Genomic DNA, 23,164 nt, shown 5'->3' with positions numbered 1-23,164 from the left:
CACTCTAGCCCCTAAGATTAAACTTTTTACATGGCACACATGTGTGAGAAAATGTAACGCTCAACTTTATGTGCCTGGCTTATTTCAGTCACCAGTTTCATCCATGTTATCACAGATGCCAGGATTTCATTCCTTTGAGGTTACACATCATCCATTGTGTATATGCACATTTCTCTGCACATTCACCAGTAGATGGATCCTCAGGCTGCCTCCCATTGGTGGCTGTTGGAAATAATGTTGCACTGAACACAGGAGTGCAGATGTGTTGTTGCCAATATACTAATTTCATTTCTTTGTATATGAATCTAGCCGTGATATTGCTAGAACATGTGGTAGAGCTATCATTAATTTTTTGAGGAACCTCCCTAGTTTTGCATAAAGGTTGTACTAATTGACATTCCCACCAGCACAGTTCAAGGTTCCCTTTCACCCACTTGCTTGCCTGCACTTGCTACCTTTTGTCTTTTGGATAACACTCATCCTTACTGTGATAATGTGACATCTCCTTGTGGTTTGGACTTCAATTTCCCTGTTGGTTAGTGATGTTTACCATTTATTTCTGTCATCTGTTCTTTAATTGTGTACCTTCTTTTAAGAAATGTTGATTCAGATCTATCGTCTATTTTATTATTTGGGTTATTTTTGTTTTAAGTATTATTTGGAGCTTTTTATGCATTCTGGATATTAACTTTTGTTTAATATATACACGGCAAATATTTTCTTCCATTCTTTGTGTTGGGTCTTTACTTTGATGATATTTTCCCCTGAAAACAGGAGCTTTTAGTTCAGTGTAATCAATTTGACTGCTTATGCTTTCGGTTTGTGCTTTTCAAGTCTCCAGAAAATTCTTGTCCATTTCAATATTTTGAATAATTTTTTTTTTCAGTTTTCTTCTGGAAGTTTCATGTTTTGAGGTTTTTGATGTATGTCTTTAATCCGTTTTGAGTTGATTTTTGTAGCTGTTGATAGAGGGCTAGTTTCATTGTTCAGAGTGTGATTGTTCATGTTATAAGCATTGTTTATTGAAAAGACTTCTCTTCTCCAGTGCATGTCCATTATGGTTTGGATACGTGGTGTCCCCTAAAAACTCATGGGTGAGACAATACAAGAATATTCAGAAGTGAAGTGAGTAGATTATGATAGTGGCCCGCCCATGTCCTATGCGAGCAGTGGGAAATGGGGTTCCCCTTGGTGGAATGTGCCGCAGTCTGGCTGGGCACAATCAGGAGCCACTTGTCAAAAGAAACTAACTTTATTTTTAGAACCACACACGCCAAACAAAACAGCCTCTCAGGAAAAACCCTCAGAGCCTCAACTGCCACCACCAGCTTTCCACAAGCCTCTCTCTCCCACACAAGCTTCTCTCTCTCTCCCACAATCCTCCTGCTCTTGAGGCCGATTGGCTGGGTCACATGGGCGGAGCCAAAAAAGTCCCCCAATGAGCAGCTCCATGGTTTGAAAGGGCAGGGAAACAGCCCAATGAGCATCACCGCAGAGGAGCCAATCAGCTAGATGTTGCTGGGGCCGCTGTGAGCCAATCATCAGCCGGCAGCTGGAAGTTTGCTGGGGCCCCTTGGATGTGGCTCCCCTTGGTGGAATGGGCTGGCTGAGAAATGAAAGCTAAGAGAAATAAAATGATGAAAAACACAGAAAGTAGTTTCAAAAGCAGGGGTAGGATAGGCAAGCTGATCAGGTGGATTGAGTTTCTGGCAGGGAACGCACCTGCTTTATTTATATCAGGAAACATCAAAGAGATTCTGTAAAATTTTCTTTTTCTAAGAAAGGTTAAAAGTGGGCTGTTCAGTTCCTAAAGGGTAATTCCTGTCTCCAGAGCTACTATGAGGAATCTTCCTAGCAGAGTGGAGAGAATAGGTCACATGCATTGGGCAATCTTTTGCTGTGGGTGAACCCAGGCCTATCTCTCCTTGGTTTCCATGCAGAGAAGATTCTCATGTATTTCATGGATGGTTTCCCACAACAGTGTAACCTATCAGTGGATTAATCTACTGACATGGATTAACTGGGTGGTAACTGTATGCAAATAAGATATGGAGGAGATAGGTAACTGGGGGGTGTGACTTTGGGGTTTATATTTTGTCCCTGGTGAACAAAGCTCTCTGTTTCTGGCTTACTGTGTCCAGCACTGCTTTCCTTTACCATACCCTTCCACCATAATGTTCTGTCTCACCTTGGGCCCAGAGCTATGGAGTCTGTCAACTTTTTCTCCTCTAAGTTGTGCCAGGTCCTTTGGTCACAGTGTTGAAAAGTTGACTAACACAACAAGGTTAGAAGACAAGGTTAGAAAAGTCCATTGTCCAGCAAGACTGGTGCTAAGCTGGGACACAAGTGATCCTTATATCCAGACAGCCTTTATGGATATGGGCCTGACCTATTCTAAGTCTGGCAAGGATCAGGCAAAACTTGAGTGTGACTCATAAGCATGTAGGTCTGCACCTGATGCCAAGGCTGTTCTTAGATTTCATCTTTGAGCTCTGGCTTAGATACAGGGCCTTTTGTTTCTGGCTCATGCTGGTTGTCACTGCGGTGGGCATGGTGCTAAGTTCTACAACAAAGTCTTTTGGTTCCGTTTATTCTCAGATCCTAAGTGAGTAGAATCTTGTTTCCTATGTTGATGCCTAAGGTTAGTAGAGGATGATGGAAGTCTCTTTGCAGATTGGATAATGCTGTTCCAGTAGGTGTAGATCAAAGTGCTCTACCCAGGACTAGGATTCAACATGGCAGGCTTGATACTGGGGGTCAAGTCTAAGGTCTGGATTTTATTCCTTTTGCCTCTCCCAAGTGAAAGGTAGCTCTTTCCTCACTGCACTATTGGGGAAATTGGGAGAAGGCTACTCTTTCTTTGCTGTCTTCTTTAACTTCCTTTCATTATACTAAAACCAAGCTCCATGTTCCCTCCTGTGGCTTCCTTAGATCTTGTGATGGTAGTTTGTTGCTTCAATATTAATTACAATTGGTGTGACTCTGAAGTGCAGAACTGGATAGTATTTCTCATTGACTATCTTGCTCCACCTCCCCAACATTTAAGATACGATTTAAATAATAAGGGGATTCTACTAACCTTAAGTGCTCTGGCAATTGGTACTAGTAGAATTGCATTTTTTTTCTATATTAAACCCTGCTGGGTTTCCTAATGAATATTACATAGGAAAATATTTTTACATATTTACTTTCATTAATCTTTGATTTATTTTTATCATAAAATTATACTTTAATAAAAATATTTAATATTGGGGTATTATTTAAACTGAATCCCTGTTCATTTGCTCTATCATTTATACTAAATTTGGGGGCTTTTGACCCTCCTTACAATCCTTATCAGTTACCACCAGATTTCTCAGTGACATCATTTACACTGGGGTCAGAAACACCTGGTCTGGTGGTCTTCACCCTGATCTTCTTGAGGTTTCCTCTTACCAGGCAGTGACAGCCTGCCAGGGGCTTCACTCTATTTATCAGGGTGAAGGGAAATAACTTGTTTGAGGCCATTCGGGAGGGCTCTGTGGGTGTGCCTGTTGAAACTGCAGGTTTGGAGTTTTTAAAATGGAGTTGCTTAGGCTCAGGCCTAAGGCCATCCTAACAAAGTGGAAATTTATTTCTAATGAAAACTTCAATTTTGAGCCCATCTTCCACATGAATTTTTTCCTGTAGTTATCTCTGAGACACTAAATGGAAACTAAAATACATCACTGTTTATCAAACTAATGCAAACCACAGAATTGTTTTTTACAGACAATCAAGTATTACATACAGTTTTTTTCTATTTTTCTTATACTAAATTGCATTGCAGTTTCTGAATCTCTGTTTTAAAGTATGAAAATCTGCTGATTCAAATTATTTTAGTAGTTAATAATATTATATGATAGATCCTGGTTTTTAAATGTTTTATGCTGTGTAGAAGAGAGTCCAAATCCTTCTAAAGTAACTTATAAATTCCATGTAATAGTGAAAAAGAGACTAACTTTTAAAATGAAAAAGATATGTTATCAATTGTTAAATGTTAGCATATTGCTCTATGGTTTTTGTTTACCATTTGAGAGACAATGAAAGTCCCACCTAGATTTATTTTAGATATAATTTATTGGGTTATATTTATTCAGACATTTATGTATGTAATTTAAAATAATTTACCTTTTTTTCTATCATAATAGTTATGATTTTCAAAGGAATTAATTTGGTATAACACATAAGTAATTTTAAAATTTATTGTTTCAACATTTAGATAATCTTGCATCCACAGAAAAACAATATAAACACTTACTTTACATCTGTCCAACATACACTTCCTAGAAAATTACAATATTTTCTTATATGTATGTGTCTATGAATAAAATAATAGTTTACCATAAGGTATATAGTATTGTCACAATAATCAAAAAAATCAGCAATAAAATACTTAGGAGTGTTTATTCCCACATTAGATTATACATATGCTTTTACAATGCTACTTAATTACTTTACTCCTATATGATTAGCTGTATAAATAATTTTATTACATGTTGGCGTAACAAAAACAACCAAATAATTTTTATATGATGAAAAGAAAATGCAATGTGCCCCAAGCAATATGAATAATGGAAGAAATATAGAAGGCTTTACATATTGTTGAGGATGAACTGTGTCCAGAGAGAAAAAAAAATCCACTGATTAAAACATATCATAGTATACTCTCACTGAAATTACAGTATAGATCATGGTAGTATCTGTGTCTATTTCTCACAATTCTGATAATTAAATGCATACAGCCAAAGAACAGATAGTACCAAAAAATGTGACAATATCATATTGAACAAACATAAGGGAAGTGGGATATAACAAAAAGGAGAAACAAACCCATTTCATCATTAAGAGTGCAAATTATACAGGAATTAAACAACAGGGTATACTTTTTAAACTAGAGATACTCTTTTCATTTAGAGAATAGGGCAAAGTGACCATATTTTAGCAAAAACAAGCAATGAAGAATAAAGAAAAAGCTGCCTTTAAGGAGGAACATCCATCCAACCCCTAGAAACTTCTGTGGAAAACTTAAGAAATATATCTTAGTTGGTGTCTTCACTCAAATACACGTATAGTCTGAATGAAATAGACTTTGATGCAGCACTTAACAAATTGGGTGCTCAAAAAAATGTACATTTAATAGACTCTCCTAAGATCATGTCTGTGAAAAAAGGAACTAAGGAAAACAGAGGAGTCCAAGATCCCTATGTGGAATAGGAGCATCTGAATACATTCATGTCACGAAATGCTTCAGATTATCCAGTACAGTGAGTTAGCTGATACTTGTGGAAGTGCACAACCTAAAATGGAAAGATTGTGCTCACACAAAAAGAGAAATTCACACAAACACACATTGATTCAGGAAAGTTTATCATACTCATTTAGAATAGAATAGAACTATTTCAAATCCTCTTCTGTAAATACAAATCTTTCTTACTCTCCTACAACATGCTACTCTGCTACCCCATGGATGCTTGTTGACCTGAAACTTACTCTACTTCACTCTAGAACTTACTCCATTATTATGATTATGATTCATCTTTCTCCCTCCAGGAAAGCAAAGACTTAATTTTTGTTGTTCACTAAAGTTTTTTTCAGCATTTAGAAGTTTTTACTTATATTCCATGCTGATCTCATTGGTGCTTTTCTTGTTTCTCCAGGAAAATAGAGCCAAGTCATTTCTAGCCCTCATGTGTAGGACTCCTTTTATCTTTAACTTTTAAGAAATAACATATCTGATCTTTTTCCATGTGCTTTGTAAGGCATGTTTTACATCTTTGTTCCTCAAGCTGTAGATCAAGGGATTCAGCATGGGGATAATCAGAGTGTAAAATATTGAAGTCATTTTATCATTGTCAAAGGAATGACTGGACTTGGGCTGCACATACATGAATATCAAAGTCCCATAGAATACTGTGACCGCTGTCAGGTGGGATCCACAGGTGGAGAAAGCTTTGCGCCTGCCTTCAGCAGACTTCATCCTGAGAATGGCTAGAAGGATGAGCAGGTAGGACACAAGGACAAACAGAAGAGAGGAAATCAAATCAAAAGCTGCAAAGATCATGATTATTAGCTCAACATCAAGAGTATCTGAGCATAGCAAAGATATCAAGGGGACACAATCACAGTAGAAATGATTGATGATATTGTAGCCACAGAATGGTAAGGTAAAAATCTTTAAGGTGAATAGAAGAGACACAAATGAGCAGTAGAGATAGGGGATTGTCACCAGGGCATGACAAACCTTTTGTGACATGATGACAGTGTAGAGAAGAGGATTACAGATGGCCACATAATGGTCATAGGCCATTGCAGACAAAATAAAAAGTTCACTTCCAATGAAGAAAAGAAAGAAAGCTAGCTGGGTAGCACAAAAGTAATAGGAAATTGTATTTTTATCTGAAACAAAATTCACCAACATTTTGGGGCCCACAGCTGTAGAGTAACCAAGATCAGTGAGAGCCAGGTTTCTGAGAAAGAAGTACATGGGTGTTTGTAGACTGTGGTCTACCTTGGTGAGGATGATCATGCCCAAGTTGCCCAGCACTGTGACCAGGTAGATGATGAGGAACAGCCCAAACAGTGGAGCCTGCAGATCAGGGCGTGAGGTGATGCCCATCAGGGTGAACTCATGCACCACTGAGAGATTGTGTTTCTCCATCCAGGTTTTGTATAAAGTTTAATCTGGGTAGAGACATCAGCACAGTTAAAAAAATCCAGATATCATCATCTGGGATTGTATTATGCAAAGTTGGTATAAATAAGATGAATATATTTTTCAATTTAGAATATTCAAAAACACATTTATTTGCACTTACAAATATGCATAGATGTGAGGTGCTCTACTTTTTTACTCAGAGAATATTAATCAATATCTAAGAATATTTGGTTGTTTTGACTGGAGGAAGAACTGCTATTGGCATTTAATATTTAGATGAAATAGTTAAGCTGCTAAAAATTTTATTATATCCAGTATCCAATGCAAACTAATATTCATATACAAGATATTTAAATGGTCCAAGATAAGAAACTACAAAAGATAGAAAGAGAGTTAGATGCAGATATATAGATATATGAAACAAAAATTTAAAAAAATACTAAGTTTGATAAATGGATGATTATTGTACAAGTTTTCTACTTGTTACTTATAAATTACATTCACCCAGTGAAATTGAATAGCTACATTAAAAAATGTTACATGAAACATATGCAAATGCATAATAAGAATCTTTTTTATAATCCTCCAAAATGTACACAACTACCTACTTCAAAGTATAGTTCTATAAATTCTTAGACATCAAGATGATGCAGCATAAACTTTTAGTGCATTTGATAGATTTGGGCTGGGTGTATGCATAAATAAAATAGTAAAGAATCTCATTGGAATTTTATTTATAAGAAACTAGGAGAGATATATGTACATAGATATAGACTATATTAAATATTAACTTATGTATTACAAATATAATTTTACTTAAATAATTTACCTGCAACTCTAACATCATAAACAAACCAAGTCTGTCCTCACAGTGTAGTTTGGAAGGTTGAAAAATGTTCAAGTGCTTCTATGTGTACTTGGCACCTAAAATAGACTCAAAGATCATGAATGTATATATTTTTGTTTTTTTATATTTATTTTAAAAGTTCTTCTAGTTGCCTACATGAAAGAAGTCTCATTTACATATAAATATGCACATTCTTCAGCACAGGGATAGCACTTATTTGTTTGGGATAAAATAAGAAACAGGTCAATTATTACATAATACATGCAAATTCATCCATTCTCCTTTAATACTATACCTCCCCATTCCATGACAACAGTTAAACAATCAATGTGCTATTATTTTGGATTAATTACATTCTATTTTCCAAATTAATTTAAGGAAATTTCAATACATGTTACCTTGATATAAATTTACTGAAATATTATTTCCCTCAGTGAGAATATTCATTATAATTAAAATATGCATATATGTAATATATCAGACCACTTTTTCATACCCCCAAAAACAAAACAAGAAACTAAGAAATTCTGAATAACAACAACAACAACAAAGAGATATCATTTCATTAGTTTTATACAATGAAATCTCATAAAATTCACTTTAAGTAAACACACACACATATTTCTTTTTTTAAGTATTGAGAGTTGAACCCAATGCACTCTACCAACTGAGTTACTTCCCAATCATTTTTTAAATGTTTGTTTCAATTAATTATACATGAGAGTACAATGCATTTATGTACTTTATATATCATGCATAAGTGAATTATAATTTCGTATTTTTCTGATTGTACATGTTGTAGAATCAATGCAGTTATGCAGTCATATATAAACATAGGGTAATAATGTTTGTTTCATTCTAATATTCTTCCTATCCCCGTATAATCCCAACCATTTTTAATGTTTGTTTTCAGACAAGATGTTGCTAAATTGCCAGATTGGCTTCAAATTTGCCATCCTTCTATCTCAGGCTTCAGAGTCTCTCTGATTACAAGCTGTACCACCACACCCAGTAGAAATAATGCATTTTAAAGAAAAGAAGTTTAAGTACCTACCCTTGACCAAATTATGTTATGTGTATATACAAATATGTGACAATATTTGTTAACCATACTGTACCACTAGTTTTAAAGGTTAAAATGTTTATATAACTTTTATAAAATTATATATTTTATAAGATTTTAAATTTTTTTATGGCACACAATACCATAAAGACTGAATAAATAAACTAGAGTTGAGATACATTTGTATTCTTGGATGTATTTTGGAATCCTCATCAACAAAGCCACAAGGACTTCTTTCAAATATGACAGAACACATTATGCTGATAAACAACTATATGACCAAATATAATATATTTGATTAATTCTAACAGCCCAGCTATTCAAGAATTTTGTATAGTAGCAGAGAAATGGCATTTTAAGATAATATGATTATTATTTGTTATAATTTTATTATTATTACTTATGAGAAAATAAGTACCAATGTTTCCTAGATCAAAAAAATAAAGAATTAGAATTCACACAATTTCCATAAAAATAGTGACATCCATGTGTACATGGGCTAAAGCCCCTAAAAATCATGCAATTTTGCAACATATATATATATATAAAGCTGATTACATGTAGTTTGCACTAAACACACTTAAAATATTCCTTATTTGATTGTGGGTACCTGCTTTTCTACCTTGCTTTTCCCAGATAGCTTCCTCATATTAAAAACTAAAAAAAAAAAAAAAAAAAAAAAAAAAAAAAGTCAGCTACAGCCTTAAATAATTACCTTCAATAGATGCAATAATAAACAAATTATGTCTTTTTATTGTTTAGGTTTGATTCATAACCATGATATAGCCCTAAATAACTTGCACATAATAAATAAGTACAAATGTCACTTTAAAGTAAACAAAGATACATGTTTCATTTAACCAGTTTTGGAGTTTAATGGTAAGAACCAAAAAGCTTTTTCATTGTTTTATAATCCTCATTGAATTTTCAAGTTTATTTTTTAAAGTTAGACTCAAAAATATGTGGTCACATCTGAATGCATTTTACTATTATCATTCTTATAAAATTGAGCACTTAGAGTTTCCTGATACTAACAAAATGCTTTTTACATCTAAACATGAGGTCAAAACTTTCTTTTCCTTCTAAAGAGATCACAGGTAAATCTCATTCACACATTTAATTACATAATTAAAATCAAACTGAATTTTGAGACGGTTCCAAAAAAATGCTGAGAGCCACTAAGTATGGAAGGACACAAAAATGAGAGAAATAATTCTTGCTGTTACAACTTCTCCCTCTACCAAAAAATAATAATAATAATTATGTTTTATCTACTGTCACTTTTTTCATTCATTTGATAAAAAAATTGAATGTGTTCAAAATTTAGTATTTTCTCATTGCACACAACGTAAGCATTTCACAGATGCTTATGAGTATTTACCAATTCAACTTGGGTGAAAATAATAACAATTAGTATGCAGAGAAAAGAGTTCCTACTCCTGATGGTATTCAGGCATTATGGAGTAGTAGAAACATAGACGCTAATCAGATATGGATTGGATTTAATAGCTATAGCAAATGAGATAATTTCTGTAGAGACTGTTAACATACTGTGAACTCATAAAACCTACCTGTTACCTATAATGTACCCTCTTTTGTGATTCTCCCATGTATTCCATAACTTGGCATTTGCAAGCATAATTTATGCATTGTTTCAACTTTAGAGAGGCTCCCTGAGGAAATGCCAAGCAATTTATTTATTATCACTATAGCATTTGAATGCATAATGAAATGCCTGGAGATTGTCCACTAATTGTCAGGGGCAATGATATTTACCTTTGACTTACTTTCTTTCTCTCTCTGTCTCTTTCTCTCCTCAGTATAAAATTCTGCAAATTTAACTTTCAATTTCATGCAGAAGTATCTGAGCATTAGGGTCTCAGACATATTACTTCTCTCATGTTCATTGCAGCATTATTTGAAACAGCAAAGGTGTGTAAACAACATAAGTATTCACTGATAGATGAATAGATAAATAAAATGTGGTATATACAAACAATGGAATATCCTACAACCTTAAAGATTTCTATACTAAGGAAGCCAAATTTAGACAGGCAGTCAGTATAGATAAATCAAGTCAGGTGGGATCAAGAGGGCCAATTTGAGTAAATCTGGAAAGTTGGAGACTTCCCCCTCAGTGATTGAAATTCCTTCAGAGCCCTTCCTCCACTCTTATCAAGAACCTGGTCCTGCTCTACCTGTTGCTAAGGTAACCAGTCCCAGGAATTACCCCTCCCTACAGGGAGCTATAAAGTTGTTAATGACTGTGTCCTGGGCTGCTCCATCCTGCCCTTCCACTTTCAACCCACCAGTTTCCCACCTTTTGGCCATCCCATGGAACATTCCTGGGCCTAGTCACTAGGCAGAAAGCAGAAAGACAAGGGGGAGAGGGCAAAAGAATGAAGGAAGACTAAGACATAGAAAGGCAGAACACCTAGCTTCTTGGGATACCAGGATACCAGCTATGGCCTCCTTCTCCCTCCTAAGAGAAGACTTTGTTACCCCATTTTAAATAAAACCTGCTTTATACACTTGCTTTAGCGTGTTTCTCTAATGTTATACATCAACACATGAGGGTGCAGAACTCGTCACTGATAATTGGTGGTATCACTGCTTTGTATGATAAAGTGGGTGAACCTGGAGAACATTATTCTCAATAAATCAACCATAGAATGATCAATACTTCATGACCATTTACATGAAATACCCCCAAAACTCAAAGATTCAGAAAGTGAAACTATGGTTGCAAAGGAATGAGAGTTGGAGGATACCAGGTAATAAATAGGCATAAAGGCTCAATTTTGCAAGATAAGCAAATTCCAGAGATGTGCTGCAAAACTTTGTGCCTATATTTAATAATACTAAGAATGCAGAATTCATTTTAAGTCCAATGGGCGGGCATGGTGACACATGTCTCTAATCCCAATGTCTCAGGAGGTTGAAGCAGGAGGATAACAAGTTGAAAGTCAACCTCAGCAACTTAGCAAGGGTCTAAGCAACTCAGTGAGACCCCTTCTCTAAATAAAATGCAAAAAGGACTGGGATGTGGCTTAGTGATTATGCACTTCTGGGTCCACTTCCTGGTAGAAAATAAAATAAAATAAGAAATAGCAAGGAGATGAGGAATATCACAGAAAATGTGTCTGATCTCATTGATCCACACAAAGAGAGTCTGAAAGTGGCCACTGTGTGCATACTTGCATATGGAATTCCTCCAACATAGAAATCAATGATAAGTGTCACATAGCCTCTGTCTGAGAAGCTTAATAAACACAGAAGTGGGTAGTAGATGGCTACATAGCTTAATAAGCCTTTGCAGCCATGAGAAAGCCTTCTGTGGCTCTGAATGGTTTAGCAAGAAACATCCATGCTGCAAATACAAAAAGATTCCTTTATATAGTTTGGTCAAAATTTTTGTCATTAATGCATATTGGAACTTGTCATTATTCTGTATTCATTAACACGCCACATACATTTTGTTTGTTAATTTCTCAATATAGATAACTACATTTTGATTTTCAAATGATTGATGAAACATTAATTTCTGCCTTAAACCTAGCATAGTGTATTATTGTTTTTATTTTCTGCAAGATTCACGTTCTAACATTTTGCTAAGATTTTAGAAGGACTTGATGCCTTCATTTGTCTTTGATATCCAGAGCGTACTCATCTATAAGTTGAAAAATATACCTCCTTCTTAGTTTTCTTTAAGTGTTTCTGAAAACTGATTGCTCTTTTTATTTCCCCTATTCATTTTGAAGAATTTCAGATTGAATAACCTGGACCTGATTTGGGAATGGGATGGAAAGTTAGTTTTAATACATTTTCATTTTAAGATCCTCTTCATCCACACTTTTCTTTTTTCTAGTGTGTTGTTTAGTGTCTCTGAAATTATTCAATTTAATACCTCATTGCTTATGATTCTAATCTTAACTGCAGATTTGTTTGTTTAGAAACTCAGAGGATTCTTAATTTTCAAAATATCTTATTCTAAATTGGCTAAACCTTCGGAATCATTATTTTATACAATAATAAATTGTACTGACCCCAATTTTCCTATCAAGTATTTTGATCATATGCCAGTCTTGGTTTTTAGAACATTACATTCAACAGAAAAATCCAAGTTGTCTGAAAGAATTTGTAATTCCACATAATAATAAAATAAACACCAACTTTGTAAATGAGTGAAATGTTTTAAAATGTTCAACCTCAGCATACCATTCGCTTGATAATTTGAGGAATCATCAAAAGTCTAAACAATGTTTGTTTCAGAAGTAACATATTAGGCAACATTTATTCACAGTTTGGTGTTTGAAATTTAAACATTAGAATTACTTTTGTTTCTCTTTTTTGGTACTGACGATTGAACCTAGGAGCATTTAACCACTGAGCCACATGCCGGAACTTTTGACAGGGTCTTGTTGAGTTGCTTAGGGTTTTGCTAAATTACTGAGACTGACTTTGAACTCTCAATCTTTCTGTCTTAGCCTCCCAAGCTGCTAGAATTATAGGCATGTGCCACACCAGGCAAAATTACTTTTATTCTTAAAAAGTTATAATCATTCACTGGTATTAATTTGGGGGAACATAGAGGATTTAAAATTATATTAATTTAGACATTTCCAGAATTTGTACTCAGAAACTACTAATTAAAAATATTTCACTTATTTCTGTTGAACATATGTTTTTTGGGGGAAATAAAACATTTTCTTAGCAAGGCATGGTGGTGCACGCCTATAATCCTAGCAGCTCAGGAGGCTGAAGAAGGAGGACTGCAAGTTCAAAGACAGCTTCAGCAATTTAGCAAGATCCTGTGTCAAAATAAAATGGAAAATAAGTACTGGGGGATATGGCTCAGTTTTTAAGCATCACTGGATTCAATCTCCAATATCAAATATATATGTATGTATGTATGTATGTATATAAATAAATACATAAAATTCTTGCATATATAAATCAGTTGCTGAAATTTTATTATATAATATAATAAACTGTATAAACTCTTTTAGAAATGCATAAAACATACCAAATGCTACAAATGTGAAATAATAAAAATATAATTAAAAAGTTGGATAATGTTAGTTAGGGTTACAGACAAAGTGTGTCCAGAAGAGATGACAATTATATATAGGGAGAGATATAAAACATGTTACTCTCTATTATGGTTCATAATAATATGGTTCTCTATAATATGGTTCAAATTGTGGGATTATCTTTCTTTGCTTCCACCAACTGGGATTATGAAAGTATGGAGGTAAGCCAAAAGATAGTACACTGTCATGTACCAAACCTAAGGAAAGTCATCAGAAATGGGGAGGGCAAGGGGAGAGAGAGAGAGAGAGAACGAACAATAAGCCTATTCCATAAGAGAAAGGTCCCTTAGGTAAGAATGCAATAATAAATAGATTATGATTTTCAAACAGAATTATTCTTACATTAAGTAAGTATTCTTACATTAAGTTGAATAGAATAAATATCCATTAGACACAAGCACTAATGAATCAAGATGGAGCCAGGGAAGGGAAAGTAGGAGCAAAACTCAGAATTTTCAAGGACAGAATTTAAGAGTTTTGCTTTAATTGGTGCAGTCATTCCAATATACAGATAATATTATATACAGTACTGAATCTGTAGGGCTAAATAGCCAAATATGTTAATAGGATGTCTTGGGCTAATACACAACTAACACTACTGTTAAGGAAAGAGGAAGATCCTAAGAACCCTAAGTGGAATGGGGTACTAAGGTATTTTCTTATGACTGAATCCTTCAAATCATTGTGATGCATAAGCCAAAGAAATATGCCTAAAGCAGAGCAATTACTTGTAAATCAAAGAACAACACATACAAAAACAAGCATGTGAATGGAAAATATGATACATAATTAAGATTTCAGAGCCACAACAACTCCTTTTCTATGCATATTACTTATTCTCATTCTCCTACTCTATACAACTTAAAGACTATAGACCCTAAGCCCTTTTATTCAGAATTTCCTTAATTTTTATACTATAATTCATCTCTCCCCTTCAAAAAAGACAAAATCATTCAGTATTTTGTTCAATTAAATATTTACAGTATTCAGCAATGGGTAGGCCAATCTTTGAAGATATGTCAAGCCCAGTTCTGCTGAGTGTTTTAGAGGGAAACAGAACAGGTTCATAACCAAACCTGATTTATGGTTCATAGAATACATAACATTCAAGAAATTGTGTTGCGTATCTTATTCCAGGTCCTCTTTAGGGCACACTTTACATCTTTGTTCCTCAGGCTGTAGATCAAAGGATTCAACATAGGGATGACCATAGTGTAAAATATGGAAGCCACTTTATCAGTATCAAAAGAGTGACTGGACTTGGGCTGCACATACATGAATATCAAAGTCCCGTAGAACACTGTGACTGATGTCAGGTGGGATCCACAGGTGGAGAAAGCCTTACGCCTGCCCTCAGCAGATTTCATCTTGAGAATGGCTTTGAGGATGAGCACATAGGACACAATGATGACCAGAAGAGAGGAAATCAAATTAAAAGCTGCTAAGATCAGAATTATCACTTCAATTTCATATGTATTTGAGCAGAGCAAAGCTATTAAAGGGAGACTGTCACAGTAGAAGTGACTGATGACATTGTAGCCACAGAAGGATAATGTAAAAATCTTTATGGTGACTAGAAGAGACACAAATGTGCAGTAGAGATATGGAATTGCCACTAATATATGACATACCCTCTGTGACATGATGACAGTGTAGAAGAGAGGTTTACAGATGGCCACATAGTGATCATAGGACATGGCAGACAGAATAAAAAGTTCAGTAATAATAAACACAAGAAAGAAAGCTAATTGTGTAGCACAAAAGTGATAGGAAATTGTATTTTGATCCACAACAAAATTTACTAACATTTTTGGGCCCACAACTGTAGAATAACCAAGATCTGTAATAGACAGGTGCCTCAGGAAAAAGTACATGGGTGTTTGCAAGCTGTAGTCCACCTTGGTGAGGATGATCATGCCCAAGTTGCCCATCAGCATGCTCATGTAGATGATGAGGAACAGCCCAAACAGTGGAGCCTGCAGATCAGGGCGTGAGGTGATGCCCTTCAGAATGAATTCATGCACAGCTGTGAGGTTGGGTTTTTCCATTCAGTTTTATTAGAAAATCTATATTGGAAACACAGAGTAGCAATGTCAGTAGATTACAAATTTTATCATATGGAGTTTAATACTTCAAATCTACTACAGATAAGATAAATCCTTAGTTTTGGTGTTGTAATATTAAAAAACAAACATCTTTACAAATAAAAATATAAAGAAATTGAGACTGATATAAATTTGTTCTGATCTAGGATGATTTGCCTCACCAATGAACTTTGTGCAATGTCTGGAGATATTTTGATTTTCACAACTAGGAGATGAACTGCTACTGGCATTTAATGGTAAAGATCATATATGATGCAGAATATCTTGTCCCAAACAATATTCACACCAACAAATTGTACCAAAGTTGAGAAATCTAGACAGATAAATAGATAATGATAGATGTGTAAATAAATGAATAAACAGAGATATTGAAGAACTTATACAGAATTATGAGGCAAAAATGACCAAAGTTTAAACATTCTAAAAATTATTTTTGTTGAATAAATATATAATTGTATTATTCTTTGATATTATATATAATTGCAATGACATATTGATATTTGCTAATTACATTTAATAAACTGACATTGTATTTATGTAAATTATATATAAATTTCTAATAACCAAATAAAATTTCTAATAACCGGTTTTCAATTGCATACAAAACTCTTGGGCTAATATACAACTAACACTACTGTTAAGAAAAGAGAAAGATCCTAAGAACCCTAAGTGGAATGGGGTACTAAGGCATAGTTAATACATAGTCCTCTGAAATCCAAATTTTCACAGGTATAGCTGAAAGTATTAGCACACTTGGAATTTATGAATAGAAAACTATAAAAGATCATGGTAATTGTTCTTATTTGAAGAAACAAACCAGAAGAAAGTGCACATGTGTTGATATTGTCATTTGCATGTTAAATTCTCGTGTATAATTCCATGCCAATAATTTAATCTAAACCCTTTATTCTCAGATGCAAAACCAGTTTATCCTTCCAAATTTGTTCAGAAGGTAATTAAATTGTTCAATGTGCACATACTTCCCGTTAGTAGCTCTCAGATTTACATTCAAGATATTACTGTTTTGTTTCTTATGTGGCAACAGCAACCTACCTGAAAAGGTTTTCCTTGCAGATGTACATGGACACTGCTCAGAACTTCACTTGACAGACTAAGAAGATGAATAGGTAAGGAACAGGTCAAGGTAGGATGTATCCTTGTAATTTGTCCTGATTTCTGCAAATGCCCCAAACTTGATGACTTAAATTGGATCAACTAAGCTATGGTTTTGGATGACCTACCATCTATATTTTTTAAATTTTTAATAACATTTTAATTTAAGGTATCATGATTCAAAATCACTTAAAATATTAATCTTCCCCTGGGTACACAGTCAGTATTATTGAGATATACTTGCTTATATGCAACAAATCTGATATATAATACATGCAAAACCGTGGGGTGGGTATGAGGTAGTCTGATCAAATTAGAACAAACCGGTGCATTCTGTCTTTATATTTCATTTTGAGACAGGGTCTCACTAGGTTGTATACAGCCTCACGAGGTTGTTGCTATACTCCTTCCTCATCTGCCCGAGCTGCTGGAATTACAGGTCTACAAAACAATCTGCTTTTTCATAGTGTGCTTTCTTTACTGAATCCTAGAATTTCATTTTTAACCCTATATACCATGAAAAACTGAATCAGATATTAATCCAAAATAAAGAATATTTTACCATCAGTGTAGAACTGGGGACTTAAAAGTCTCCTTAATCTTCAAGACAGGCTTTTCATCTCTCAATATAAAGTGGAAACTCCCATTTCCTTATTAAGAGATCAAAAATGAATCACATTTATATGTAATTTACATAATCATTAAATTTTAAATTACTTTTGAAAGGGTGGCAAAGAAAAGCCTAGAGTGAGTACATAAGTATCTGGAAAAACTTCAAAATGAAAGCCTGAATGTTGGCAGTTTCAAATTCAGCCTTTTGTGTTGGAATTGTCACTCAGTGGTACAGTACTTACCCAGTATAAATAGGGCCTCAGATTCAGTTACCAGCACCAAGAAATTCAAATTCTACCTTTTACAAAAAAAAAAAAAAGTTATTTTGTGATTCACATCTTCTCATCTCCCCTTTCTTCTTTGAACTTCTGTCATATGCACACACACACAAATACAAACATACACATACACACATACACACATCAATGTATACATATGTGTATATATAATATTTTATTATATATGTGTATGTATTTAGTTTCAAGTATTTTTCAACCTCACACCATCTGTTTCAAAGATACTCCAACTATTTAAAAATATTCAATATTAAAAAAAATAATATGAAGGAAAAAAATGAGATTTCATTGCATTTAAGGCATTGCAATGGATGGATAACCACTGTGATTAGATTGCAAAGCCAGGGAATATTGTGGCCATTTCTATAGATACTATTCACTTATGACACTACATGAAATCTTCAGTCTTTTTTACCTGTAATGTAACGGCTCTCTTGATTCCCCCATGTTTTCTTACCATGGCATTTGTGAGGACGTTTTATAGATTTTTTTCACATATTGAGATTCTCCCCAAGGAGAAGTCAAGCAAGTAATAGATTATCCCTAAAGCATCTGAGAGTTTAAACAAAGGCCTGGAATTCATCCACTAATTATCAGGGACAATTTCTGTCCAACTGTGGATTCATTTACTTACTGATAGTACAATATGAGCCAGCCAACCAATTTACAGATTGTGTTCAAAATAACTGGAGTTAGGACTCAAGGAGATAATAGTGTCCTCATTTTCTTTAAAGCATAAATAGAAATAGCCAAAGGGGAAGCAACATAAATATATGTTCATGGTTGAATGGATGAATAAAATGTATATATACAACAACAAATATTTTATTTATTTATTTATTTATTTTTAATTTTTATTGTTGGTTGTTCAAAACATTACATAGTTCTTGACATATCATATTTCACACTTTGATTCAAGTGGGTTATGAACTCCCATTTTTACCCCGTATACAGACTGCAGAATCACATCGGTTACACACCCACTGTTTTACATATTGCCCTACTAGTGTCTGTTGTATTCTGCTGCCTTTCCTATCCTTTACTATCCCCCCTCCCCTCCCCTCCCCTCCCATCTTCTCTCTCTACCCCATCTACTGTAATTCATTTCTCCCACTTGTTTTTTTTCCCTTTCCCCTCACTTCCTCTTGTATGTAATTTTGTATAACCATGAGGGTCTCCTTCCATTTCCATGCAATTTCCCTTCTCTCTCCCTTTCCCTCCCACCTCTCGTCCCTGTTTAATGTTAATCTTCTTCTCATGCTCTTCCTCCATACTCTGTTCTTAGTTGCTCTCCTTATATCAAAGAAGACATTTGGCATTTGTTTTTTAGGGATTGGCTAGCTTCACTTAGCATAATCTGCTCTAATGCCATCCATTTCCCTGCAAATTCCATGATTTTGTCATTTTTTAATGCAGAGTAATATTCCATTGTGTATAAATGCCACATTTTTTTTATCCATTCACCTATTGAAGGGCATCTAGGTTGGTTCCACAGTCTAGCTATTGTGAATTGTGCTGCTATGAACATCAATGTAGCAGTGTCCCTATAGTATACTCTTTTTAGGTCTTTAGGGAATAGACTGAGAAGGGGAATACCTGGGTCAAATGCTGGTTCCATTCCCAGCTTTCCTAGGAATCTCCATACTGCTTTCCAAATTGGCCCCACCAATTTGCAGTCCCACCAGCAATGTACAAGTGTACCCTTTTCCCCACATCCTCGCCAGCACTTGTTGTTGTTTGACTTCATAATGGCTGCCAATCTTACTGGAGTGAGATGGTATCTTAGGGTGGTTTTGATTTGCATTTCTCTGACTGCTAGAGATGGTGAGCATTTTTTCATGTACTTGTTGATTGATTGTATGTCCTCCTCTGAGAAGTGTCTGTTCAGGTAACATGGAATATTAATAAGACTTAATAATGATATACTCTGCTGAGTATGATGGTGCATGTCTGTAATCCCAGTGACACAGAAGGCTTAGGCCAGAGGATTGAAAGTTCAAGGCCAGCTCCAGCAACTAAGCAAGACTCTATTAAAAAAAGAAAAAAGAAAAAAAAAAGTTTGGGGAATGTAGCTGATAAGTAGAGAACCTCTGGGTTCAATCCCCAGTAACCCCCCCAAAAGAAACAAAGGGTTGGCATTGTGCCTCAGTAGTAAAGCACTTGCCTGGCTTGTATACGGCCCTGGGTTCAATCTTCAGCACCACATTTGAAAAAAAAAAGATAAATAAACAAAATAAAGGTATTAAAAATATGTCCTCTAATATGTGATATCACAGAAAACTGGGAGAACATTATGCTGAATAAAGTAGTCACAGACAAATAATTCATAATTTTCGCTTATTATGAAATCAGAATATAGAGTGTAGTTTCCAAGGGTTGGGCATTGGGAAAATGAGGAGTTGCTAATAGATGTGAAGACTCAATTACTGAAACAAAATGTGTTCTAGAGATCTGCTGTGAAACATTGAGTTACAGTTAACAGTTCAGCTTTATATATTTGAAATTATTAAAACTGCAGCTCTCATGTTTAATATTATGCAATGAATATTTAAAAAGAATAATGAAGTACTAATACAAATGATAACAGATCTGAATCTATATACTAATTCAAAGCAGTTAAGGAACAAAGATCACCTCTATTATGAATTCTTTTTGAATTATACAGAAAGGAAAAATAAAGGATAACACATTAGAAGGGCTGAGAGCCGAGTAAGGATGAGGAGAAGTTAACTTTCACTGGAGGAAATGACAGCTCTAAAGTTGATTGGTTATAAAGCATTACAAATATAATTGACAATCATTCCTTTTAATTTAAAATAATTCACCTCATGGCATGTGAATTTCATTTCAATAAAGAATCTTTAAATGAGTTTAGATATAATTTTCATCCTATATGAGTAGTGCCTACTTTTATAATTTGTCTATGTAATATACATGCATTCTGGATAATAAATTATATATTTTTACATGCAATAAATAATTGCATTTTCATTAGTCATGATAGTCATGGGTTTATAGAGGTTTCCCACGTGGTGGGCTTACATTAATTTGTGTTTCAAATTATTATTTTTTTAAATTAATAAACTAAAGAGATTATACTAAAGGGATTATACTTAAGAGTTCTGGTAACTATTTACATATTAAAGATAAAAGTATACATTTTTTTTTAAGCAGAGAATTGAACCTAGAGATGTTTAACCACTGAGTCACATCCCCAGCCCATTTTTATGGGTCTTGCTGAGTTCCTAAGTGCCTTGCTAAGTTGCTGAAGCTGGCTTTGAACTCCAGATCCTCCTCCCTTAGCCTCTGGAGCCGCTGGAATTACAGGCATGTGCCACCGCTTCAGGCACAATAAAAGTATACTTTTTCCTATAATTTAATGTACTTGTTTTTCCTAATAGATATTAAATAAAAGTGTGATTTCCTTTACATATTAATGTTAATCTTATTTTACACATAAATATCATATTTTACAAAATTGGAGTTCAGTGTGTATCTGTTTCTCCTTTTGTGACTTCTGGTTCAAATCCCACCCAGTTTTCTCCTTTCCCACGTGTGAACACTGTCCACACTTTGTCATTGGTTAAATAGAAATGTACTTACTCTTCAGCAGATATGCTATAAATTTACAGAGGATTTAAGTAAATATTTTTGACATATTACTGAATGTCTTATTCTGCAAATTTCCTTCCTCACATGGTTATTTTGCACTATTCTATGTTACTTCATTGTGCTAGAGATTCTCCTGTGATTATGCTGAACACAAAAATTTATTAGAAATGTAATATTTTCCCACAACCCCTGTTATTATATTCACAGCACAGGTAAGACTTGTTTGTTTGTTTTTTAACTTCATCTTCTCAACACCTATGTAAAATAACTTTTAAATTTTTGTCAATTTAGGGCATTTAGAATGGTTAAAATGACTTTATATTTGATTTTTTTCAAGCCATTTTTAATCCTAAGAGGTTTCTTTCTTTGTTACTTTCTTTGGTATGAGTGTGTTATCCCAATGTCCTAAGGGTTAACAGTCATTAATTCATCAGATGTATATTGTAGCTATTTTTAAAACTACTTGGCATATTTTCACTATTGTTGTGATTACTATGAGGTAGATGCAAAGTTGAAAATGTACATGCATAAAGTTCTTGGTAGGTTTAAACTGTGCTTAAAGAATTCCTGCATGCTTAATAATACATGAGCACACACACAGAGAGACACAAATACACACACACATCTACAAGTTCAGTCCTGCTTTTCATCAACTGGAAATACACAAATATTAAATGCCAATCATCAGGACTTAGTTTTAATACTTGAAGGGAGTAATCATGTAATGTCACATGAGAGCATAATCCAAGGGAAGGTAGCCTTTAAGGTATTGTGGAAGACTACAATGTGGTAGGAGGTACTCTGTATTTGTCTCTTACACTGTTATTTAAAATTTAATTCCATTTTAGGGACACACATTAAGGTTGCATTCTATGTTATAAACATAATATCTTGCTACAATTAATGAACAAAGGGGACTCTGGAGGGAGAAAATGAGTTTACAAAATAATTCAAAAAACAATAAAGGAAGATAAAGAAAGAAAGGAAAACATACCACTGAACTGAAATTTAAGAGGACATATCTGTACAGTGAAAATTTGATGTGTTGGAAGCAGGGTTAAAGGTGAGCACATTAGAGATGCTGGAATGTTCATTTCTGAACCTGGGTGATTAGGAGGGGTGCCATCTTCAAGAGCTTCACAGAGTGGTGCCATCAAGAACAAAGCCAAAGCCGAGTAGAGACCAGGCCTGTAGGCAATCTCATAATGACCCCTGTGTGCTCAGTTCTGGCAAGAGCAAAAGCTGTCATCCAGTTGTACATTAAATCTTGACAAATTTTGTTTTGTATAACTTGTATTTAAGTTTAATCTTGAAAAATGCTGAAAATATCAATAGTCTAGTATCAATATCTGTGAGGAATTTAAAGATGAGATTAGGCCTATGATATTGGAAGACAGAATAAAAGAGGAAAAATTTCATCTTCATGAATTAGGTCAGTGATCAGACCCTGGAACTTAAGCATGCTATCTGTAGTATCTGAACAACAACCTGGGTAGATTGTTCATAGACATAAGAATGCAGTAGATTGCTTTGAACTGGATTCAGTTACTTATGGCATCCTGGAAAGTTTCCAAACTTTCTGTGGCATTTTGTGTGTGTTCTTTTTGCATTAGCATGGGGCTTGATCAAGTTGGTGAGATGCTATTTATATAAAAAAATATAGTTGCAACTAAAATATAATTTAGAGAGAGACCAATACAAATAAATAGAATATTAAATAATATGTAAATATATGCAAGTTTGTGTT

General features: G+C 34.4%; 2 protein-coding genes across 2 annotated transcripts; both read right to left on the bottom strand.

Annotated features, from left to right (window-relative positions):
* Positions 1 to 5,737: 5,737 nt before the first annotated feature.
* LOC124106378 (olfactory receptor 8K3-like) lies at positions 5,738 to 6,679 on the bottom strand. Its single transcript, XM_046463985.1, has one exon. The coding sequence runs from the start codon at positions 6,677 to 6,679 to the stop codon at positions 5,738 to 5,740; it is 942 nt and encodes a 313-aa protein (XP_046319941.1).
* Positions 6,680 to 14,785: 8,106 nt separating this feature from the next.
* Positions 14,786 to 15,727, bottom strand: LOC124106380 (olfactory receptor 8K3-like). The gene has a single exon (XM_046463987.1). The coding sequence runs from the start codon at positions 15,725 to 15,727 to the stop codon at positions 14,786 to 14,788; it is 942 nt and encodes a 313-aa protein (XP_046319943.1).
* Between the last annotated feature and the right edge of the window lie 7,437 nt (positions 15,728 to 23,164).

This window comes from Marmota monax, unplaced genomic scaffold (assembly GCF_021218885.2).
Source record: "Marmota monax isolate L192 unplaced genomic scaffold, Marmota_monax_Labrador192_F-V1.1 WCK01_AAM20220418_F8-fsc00865, whole genome shotgun sequence".
Classification (NCBI taxonomy): domain Eukaryota; kingdom Metazoa; phylum Chordata; class Mammalia; order Rodentia; family Sciuridae; genus Marmota; species Marmota monax.
This window is presented reverse-complemented; position numbering and strand designations above follow the sequence as displayed.